The 9,906-nt window shown below is 33.4% G+C and overlaps 1 protein-coding gene across 1 annotated transcript; it reads left to right on the forward strand.

Annotated features, from left to right (window-relative positions):
- The first annotated feature begins 2,605 nt into the window (after positions 1-2,605).
- On the forward strand, positions 2,606-9,901 carry LOC126768772 (glycine dehydrogenase (decarboxylating), mitochondrial). Its single transcript, XM_050487067.1, has 18 exons — positions 2,606-2,891; positions 3,499-3,577; positions 3,986-4,121; positions 4,273-4,437; positions 4,522-4,750; positions 4,833-5,056; positions 5,174-5,349; positions 5,475-5,704; positions 5,786-5,962; positions 6,053-6,237; positions 6,559-6,760; positions 7,440-7,589; positions 8,044-8,156; positions 8,247-8,394; positions 8,646-8,853; positions 8,993-9,165; positions 9,241-9,321; positions 9,689-9,901. The coding sequence occupies exons 1-18, from the start codon at positions 2,673-2,675 to the stop codon at positions 9,797-9,799; spliced, it is 3,006 nt and encodes a 1,001-aa protein (XP_050343024.1). The 5' UTR covers positions 2,606-2,672; the 3' UTR covers positions 9,800-9,901.
- Positions 9,902-9,906: the final 5 nt, after the last annotated feature.

Below are 9,906 nucleotides of genomic sequence, written 5' to 3' on the forward strand. Positions count from 1 at the left end.
TATTGACGGGTATTATAAAAAGTAAGTGAGGAATCAAGTATGTGCCCAAAGACATCTCCACACAAAAACAATAATAGAATATATCATATAGAATACAGATAAAACTTTAAACTGATCACATTTAGACGGTACCGTAGACAGAGAAACAATTAGACCAAGGGGCTGTGAAACCGCGATTGAGACAGAGATAGTTTGTTAATGTGTGCGTATAATGTTGCCATAGTAACTGCATTCCCTGTTTTGGGAGATAAATAATTTTTAGGGCTTAATTAAAACAAAATAAGTTTATTAAATTTTACTTTTAAATATTTATTATACTTTTTTTTAATTGAAATATTTTTTTGTTTTCCAACTACACCCAAAAACTGTTGCATTGTTTGTTTTTGTTTCCGTTATCAATAGTAATTCAGCATCTTTATATGGTACTGGATTAGCATTCTCTTCAGAAGTTGAAATCTAAAACACTCAATTAAATATTACTAAAGAATGGTTGCCACATATATTTATAAGTTAACCTCTTGACTCGGAATCTAATAATATTATAAATTCATGAAGAATGTTGTCGTTAGGAAATTATAAAAAGAAGAACGAATAAATTAAAATAACATATTTCCATATAACGAAGCACTTTCAGTTATTATTGGACTCCATATTTATTTGTTTACATTGTCGGCGAGTCGATGTTTTTTATCGAAAATCGGGACTTTTTTTGCTGACGCTGGCACCACTTACATGATAAATAATTATAGGCTATGATAGTACAAACTGGAATTTCCTATTATCTTCAGGATTTTAATATAATACAAGGTTCCGTCATGCTATGGCATAAATAAACATCACTGAGAAACTATATTTAGGGACAAAATAGTCGTACTTATGCGTAAACACACGCCGGCAATTTTCTTCTTGCTATCACTTTAACATAAAATAATACGACAATGCACCATTGTATAACCTTCGATATGATACGAGGATTGTTTCTCGGCCTTTTCACTGGGTAAGAATCGTTTTTTAACATAAAAGTAAGCGAAATTTGAACAAAAAACACAATGAACGCACTAACTGTCAAGTTTGTTTCGCTACTTGAGTAGCAAAACAAACACCAAAACTGGTTACGCGATAAGGAACAAAAGATTTGATAATTCTATCGCTGTCTAATCCAGTTGTAACGTAGTTTTCGTTCTCTTTCTTGCGTAAGTGAGAAGGAAATCGTAATTTCGTCTATTAGTTTCTCTGTCTACGCATTTTGCCTAAGTAGGGTTTCACTTTTATTGTATATAAAATAAATAAATTTATTTCATGGTATAGATAAACCTTTAGTCTAATTATATTTTGCCCAAGTCGGGGCACTTTCATTGTACTGTTAGATATTTAATAGTACTGTTATTTATTTTGACCCTAGTATAAACAACAGTCACAAGAATGGATGATTTAATATTGTCGCTGTACAGATATACTTTACTTTTTTGCCTACTTTTATCAGTAAGGAGATTAATATGTAACTGCTTTAAACGAAATCAAATCAGATCAACCTTATGACCATTCAGACATAATATAAGTACATATGTACTAAAAAGACCACGTAATATTACCTGACATAACATAACATTATCTGATTTAAAATGCGACTTAACCATTTTAATTCGGCTTTATTTTGCAGAACAAAAGCAAGGTAAAAATACCGTATTTGAAATATAAAGTACCACATAATTTCGAAAAATCTACCGTATTTTTTCATAATTTCTTCGATCTCTAAAATTAGAGTGTAGGCAAGTTAAATCTGACAAGTGATAAAGAGCCGTATCTCTTAAAAACTACAACACGAATTAAGTCTTATAACTAAACTAACTTAGTTTCTCTGTCTACGAAAGTTTATGACAAAATTCACTTATTAAGAAGGTTATATTATTATTTAACTGAAAATGTATCTTGATCCACAAGAATCGCTCGATATAACCACAGTTTTATTAAACAAAGTTGCGAGTATTTGTCATAAAATTTAATGCTATTTAGACACAATAATAGTTAATGATAGGTTTTTTTTTTATTTAAAAAAAAGCCGAGATGGCCCAGTGGTAAGAACGCGTGAATCTTAACCGATGATCGTGGGTTCAAACCCGGGCAAGCACCACTGAATTTTCATGTGCTTAATTTGTGTTTATAATTCATCTCGTGCTTAACGGTGAAGGAAAAACATCGTGAGGAAACCTGCATGTGTCTAATTTCATTGAAATTCTGCCACATGTGTATTCTACCAATCCGCATTGGAGCAGCGTGGTGGAATAAGCTCCAAACCTTCTCCTCAAAAGAAGAGGAGGCCTTAGACCAGCAGTTGGACATTAACAGGCTGTTACTGTACTGATAGGTTTATAATAAGTAATGATAAGTAGTTAATGATACAAAACAAGATCACATATTTCAATGAAAGTAAAATTTACGTCTAACGTAACTGATAAAAATGTTCAAAGATCATAGAATCATGTCATTATTATATATACCTATTCATTTTATAATTACTATTTGTATGGCCGAACTACATATTGTTATTGAATCGATAAGAAATTATCGATTTAAATGTATTCTTGCTTCAGTTGTGACCCCTCTATCAGTTTATCTGGGTCTCTTCGGTTAGTCGAACAATAATATGACTAAATACATCTGAATATTTCAAAATGCTTAGATTAACTAGTCGCGGAGTTTTTTTAAAAAATCGCTATGAAAGTTTACAAAAATTAAAAAGTAAAAAATGTTTCAATATAAAAAAATGTTGTGTTACTACACAGAGTTCAAAATCCGACAACTTGTTTCCGGAGAGGGTTGATTTTCCAAGCCGTCACATTGGTCCTAGGGATCAAGATATAGTTACTATGCTAGATCTTCTTGGCTATAAGGTAAGATTTGAAACACGTATAAGTTAAAAATAGGCAGTAGATACCTACTAGATGTGAAACGTAGTAGCGCTTTATTATATGTAAAATCTTTGATAATATCTGTTTTTATTTATTTTCTTAGTAAAGCAAAAAACAAATAATTTGTATGTATATAAATTAAAAAGTAGCGTAAAAGTTCGTAAAAATCTCACTGCTACGTAAAGCATAAGGAATTAGAGATGATTTAACTGTTTGGCTCCAAACTGAAAAAAAAAATTTCTTCCCAAAACATGGTATGAATTGTAAATCCAACATCAGAAAAGTTTAGTGAAATTTAGTCATATTCGAAGCAATATCGATTGAAATCTATGTTTTAATTCGTTTTCGTCCATCGTGGCTCATCATAAAATAAATTTATTAATTTTATATATGATCAGCACAATTATATTCATAATAGTATGATTATATTTATTTGAATAAATTAATTACTAAGTGTAGAAGCGAGATCAGAGATCCCGTCATATGGGAGCGTAACAATGTAAAGAAGGCTAATTCTTCATATACCACTAACGTAAAGTAAAATTTACCTTATTCTCTTGTTTAAAAAAATATGTCTTTTGTCTAATAGAGTTTAGATCAACTTACAAATGATGCAGTTCCTAAGCAAATCCAATTACCAAGACTTATGGAAATTGATGACCCGATGAGTATGTATTACCTTGTTGTATTTATATTTTTTTTATTTGTATATGTAGATGGACTGGCAAATGAGCGACCTGTAACGAACTGATAATTGGAAACCGCCGCCCATAGGCATTGGCGTTGTAAGAAATATTAACCATTTCTTTTAATCCCAATGCGCCTTCAATCCTGGGAACCACGAAGTTATGTCCTTTGTGTCTGTTTCACTGTCTCACTCTCCCTTCAAACCGCAATAAAACAATAGTACTTACGCTGTATAACGGTAGAATAAGTAGCGAGTGTATAGTACCTACCCAGACGGGATTGCCTTACCCCCAATTTATAAGTTATTACAACAAAATAAATATTATTTTTAATTTTTATCATTTGAATGAAATGAAACCTACTATTAAAAGTATTTCTCTGTTCTACAGGCGAGTATGATTTAATTGAAAGGGCCCGTAAAATAGCTGAGAAGAATCAGATATGGCGTTCATACATTGGCATGGGCTATCACAATTGCTGTGTACCGCATAGCATCATGCGCAATATGTTTGAGAATCCGGGATGGTGAATACTACATTTGATCAAAAATTAAAAGAATTTATAATGTAAAAGTTTCGCTTGGAGCAAATTAATAATAAATATGTTTTTATGAAAAATTAAAAAGTACCCTACACATATATCAAACGTTTTTATACAAAATTGCGTTATATTTTAGGACGACACAGTATACCCCTTATCAGCCAGAAGTGGCGCAGGGCAGGTTAGAAAGTCTATTAAACTATCAGACAATGGTTAGTGACTTGACTGGCTTAGACGTCGCCAATGCATCTTTATTAGATGAAGGTACAGCTGCAGCGGAAGGCCTATCCCTTTGTCACAGGTATTAAAATAATAATTTATTAACCCACAATCAACGGATCTTAGAGATATTAGACTATTAATGTTTTGTATTTTAAAATTTCAGACATAATAAAAGAGCAAAGTTTGTGGTATCTGAACGACTTCATCCTCAAACATTAGCCGTAGTTCAAACGCGATTAGATGCTTTAGGTTTAGAAGTTATTGTTGTACCAGATGTCCGGCAGGCAGATTTTGCACAAAGAGATATATCGGCCGTGCTATTGCAATGTCCCGATACTAGGGGTCTAGTTTACGACTATTCCGGATTAGCTGCCGCTGCTCATGAACATGGGGTTTGTTGCTCAACATTCTAGTGATCAAAATACAAAAGATCTTGGAACAATAAATATTTATTGCCATATTTATTATTTGCAGACATTAGTAGTTGTAGCTACTGATCTGCTAGCCCTAGCATTATTACGACCACCAGCTGAATGTGGTGCGGCTTTGGCAGTCGGCACATCTCAGAGGCTAGGCGTCCCGCTCGGTTACGGTGGACCTCATGCTGGTTTTTTTGCTGCTGAACATCCATTGGTTCGCTTGATGCCCGGGCGTATGGTAGGAGTTACAAGAGATGCAGCTGGAAGAGACGCTTATAGGTAAGGAGAAACAGTTTTTGTAAAAGTATCAAGTATGATGTAGTAGTTATGATGTTTTTCCAGCATTTGATATTTATTTAAAAACAGTACTTAAGTATATATTATGTTTTCTTATAGGCTGGCTTTGCAGACTAGGGAACAACATATCCGTCGTGATAAAGCTACATCGAATATATGTACTGCCCAGGCGCTTCTGGCTAATATGTCAGCAATGTTCGCAGTATATCATGGGCCGCAAGGCTTAAGAGATATTGCTACTAGGGTTCATAATGCGACTTTAGTCCTTGATCACGGTAAAAAATAAAAATAAGGCATATTAAAACTATATATTAATGACTACCTTATGAAGTGAAATGATCGAAAAATAAAAATAAATATGAATTATAACAGGTATAACAGATTGATTAAATAATTTTAGGTATACGGAAACGTGGTCATAAACAATCCAATGATGTATTTTTCGATACTCTGCATATAATTCCCTCGGCTGAACATGATGCATCTGTTATAAAAGCACGTGCTCAAGAGAAGAAGATTAATTTACGGTACTTTGAAGATGGAGCAATTGGCGTTGCATTAGACGAAACTACAACTATGCAGGATGTTGATGATTTGTTGTGGATATTTGATTGCGATAATGTTAATGAGGTAAAATTTTATCGTATTGTATACCTAATTAATATTTGTTAAATAACTAAATTTGTATTTAAATTATTTCTTTTATATTAGGTTATGAAAACTGGTGATGTAAGATCGCGCAGTGTCTTGAAGGGTCCTTTTCGAAGAACGTCTCCATATCTAACTCATCCAGTTTTTAACATGCACCACTCTGAAACCAGGATAGTACGTTATATGAAGCGATTGGAAAACAAGGATATATCATTGGTTCATTCAATGATACCTTTGGTAAGGTCTTTTAAATATTATTATTATTAAAAAGAGGAATTCATTGCTAAATATATGTTTCTTTTTTATGTTATAACTTGTATATTAAAGGGATCATGCACTATGAAGCTGAACTCCACGACTGAAATGATGCCTTGTTCATTTAAACACTTCACTGAAATTCATCCATTTGCACCCCTTGATCAATGCCAAGGATATCACACATTATTTAAAGAGCTCGCGAACGATCTTTGCGCTATCACTGGCTATGATCGAGTTTCTTTTCAACCCAACAGGTAATATTATTATTTTTTCTTTACAGTTTATTAAGCCTCTTATTTTAATTATATTTACCAAAGACATTAAAGTACAACATTGAACTGTTTCAAGCTTCAAGCTGTCGGTCCCAATTAGCTTTTCCTGCATACTACTTCTAGAAAAAGCTCAAACTTGCTCCCCTCAGAAATGATATAAATCTATTTAATTAATATGCTGTTCATTTGTAAATAAAACTTCAAAAAAGGATGGACTAATTTGGCTTTTTTAAAAATGTACGTTATAATACAAATAACGTTTTCTGGGAAAATTTAGCAAGAATATTCTATTTATATTTTAAGCGGTGCTCAAGGTGAATACGCTGGCTTAAGAACAATTAAACGCTACCATGAATATCGAGGCGATACTGGGCGGAATATATGTCTTATACCAGTCAGCGCCCATGGCACTAACCCTGCGTCTGCGCATATGGCCGGTATGCGGGTTTGTGCGATACGTGTTACTCCTTCTGGGGATATTGACATGGAACATCTTAAAGATATGGTAACTACCTAATAGTAACTACAATTTAAATGTATACCAATACATATATCATAGCTTAGAACACCACAATATCAATTTGAATTACCTAATACTATAACTGATATAATCATTCTTAAGAATGCTGATCAAAAATTGAAAATAGTCATATGATTGTCAATAATAGTGGACCTTTTCCGAATGATTTTCAAACTCAATACAATATAAAAGCAGAAATGTTAATAGCAAGAATATTTAAACAATTAACACAAACAAAAACATGCAATAATGATATTTTTTTCAAAAAATTATCACTATCTTTAGTTCTATTTATTACGTAATTGTACACAACATAGCGACATACAAATAAGGATTTTTTTTATAGAATAGGACGGCGGACGAGTATATGAGCCACCTGATGGTTAGTGGTCACCAAACGCCCTTAGATATTGGCATTGTAAGAAATGTCAACCATCGCTTACATAGCCAATGCGCCGCCAACCTTGGGAACTAAGATTTTATGTCCCTTGTGCCTGTAATTACACTGGCTCACTCACCCTTCAAACCGGAGCACAGCCACAGCGGAACATACTAAGTACTGCTGTTTTGCGGTAGAATATCTGATGAGTGGGTGGTACCTACCCAGACGAGCTTACACAAAGCCCTACCACCAGTGAAATTATAAGATGTTCGCGTCACACAGGTAGAAGAACACAGCGCGAAATTGTCGTGCTTGATGCTGACGTATCCGAGTACCTTTGGCGTATTCGAGGAGCGCGCGGCCGACGTTTGTGCGCTCGTGCACGCACACGGCGGACAGGTTTATCTCGATGGAGCCAACATGAACGCGCAGGTTATTTTGTATATGTTACGTTTTTCCAACTTCGATTTTAGGATTTATTATTAAAACCTTATTTAACCTTCTACGTAGATAAAAGTAACAAGTCACCTCTTCTCTACCTCTTTTAATTCTTCCACGCTGCTCTAGTGCGGGCCTGTGACTACGCTTATAGCAAAATTTAATTCTACACATAAGGTTTCCTCACGATGTTTTCTTTCACCTTCACAGCAAGAGATAAAATAATTAAACTCATTACTTGATAATTGCCAAGACTGTCTACAGTATTTATATTTATACGATCTTTACTGCATGGTAATTTTGATACATTATTTTTGGACTAGTATAAAATCGAAGCATTTTCCACGTACCAACTGGCAAGTTATTAATATTAATTACATTGTGTTTGAAGTGTATATAGTAGACTTATTTTATAATAATTCATGACAACACAGATTTTTCATTATAGGTCGGTCTATGTCGTCCAGGGGATTACGGCAGTGATGTATCACATCTTAATTTACATAAAACTTTCTGCATACCACATGGTGGCGGAGGTCCAGGAATGGGACCTATCGGTGTGTGAGTATGGATTTTTAAAACGATAATAATAGTTGCTTGATGAACAATTTTATACGTTTCCTTTATTCATTGTTAAATATTTTGTTTCAGCAAAGCTCATCTAGCACCATTCTTACCGTCACACCCGGTGATAAATCCACTTGCTGATTTAGGAGACGCGGCGCACAGCTTCGGCTCAGTCAGTGCGGCACCTTTCGGATCTTCGGCTATCTTGCCCATCTCTTGGGCTTATATAAAAGTGAGTTTATGCGTCATTGTTATTTTAAATGTTACTGTTTTTTTAAGTAAATTTGTATATATAAGTCGTTTAATCAAACGACTTTTATATTTATTAATTCTTAATATTTTGATTCAAAAAATGTCAAGTTAAACTGGAATATATACTTACAATTATTGATATGATTTACATTGTACTATAATATACAGAGATAATTTTATAAGCTGAATAAAAGCCCTCCGACCCTTTAACACAAGTATTAAATTATACAGATGATGGGACCTAAAGGTTTGAAACGAGCGACGCAAGTGGCTATCCTCAACGCTAACTACATGTCACGAAGACTAGATGGTCACTATAAGACTTTATACAAAGGTGAAAGAGGCCTGGTTGCACACGAATTCATCATAGACGTACGAGATTTAAAGAAAACGGCTAACATTGAGCCCGGTGATATCGCTAAGCGTCTTATGGACTTTGGTTTGTAGAATTATGAGTGTTATTATAAAATGATTATTAAATTATTCAATTTCTATTATTTTTACTATACATAATTAATTAAATACACAATGATACAAATAAAAAACGCAAATGGTACCTAATAAGTATTTGCGTGTAGGTTTCCACGCACCGACGATATCATGGCCAGTGGCTGGTACTCTTATGATTGAACCAACGGAATCCGAAGATCTTCAGGAGTTAGATCGTTTTTGTGACGCACTCATTACGATTAGAAAAGAAATTAAAGACATTGAAGACGGTGTCATTGACAAAAGGTTGAACCCAGTAAAGGTAATCATTTTATTAAATAAAAATACCCAACGCAAATAATATAACAAAATTTTAACGTATGAATAAATTGAACAGATGGCGCCACATACTCAGGAGGAAGTAATAACAGAGGACTGGAACCGACCTTACACTAGAGAACAAGCCGCTTTCCCAGCTGTACGTATTAAATAAGAAGTTTAAATACACAATATAATAATATTGTGTATAGCATATTCCAATTGACGGAGTAAAGTTAAATAAACTTTAGACTTACATACTTCATGCAATTTGATAATAGCTCTTCTATATCATTATATAATCATCAATGTACTACAATCAATATTGATTGTAGCACATTGATGATTGATTAATATATCTTTCTTAATAATAATACACTATTCCACTTAACTAATGCTTACTTAAATTTTACATATACGACTGAAGTGGACTTTTGCAATATTTTATCTAAAATATCATTTTATATAATATCGCTTAAAATATTTTATTTTACGCTATAACAATTAATTGTGTGTTTTTTTTCCAGCCGTTTGTCAAAGGAGAAATTAAAATTTGGCCAACAGTCAGTCGCATTGATGACATGTATGGTGACAAACATTTAGTTTGCACATGTCCACCTGTCATCGATGACTTTTGATACTTTTTGAGGTGAAATTGTAAATAAAATACTTCGTCTGCGATCACATAATGTATTTAATTATCAATATTGTCGTATAATAAATATTTTCTTTAAATAACATTTAT

This window comes from Nymphalis io, chromosome 5 (assembly GCF_905147045.1).
Source record: "Nymphalis io chromosome 5, ilAglIoxx1.1, whole genome shotgun sequence".
NCBI classification, from domain to species: Eukaryota; Metazoa; Arthropoda; class Insecta; order Lepidoptera; family Nymphalidae; genus Nymphalis; species Nymphalis io.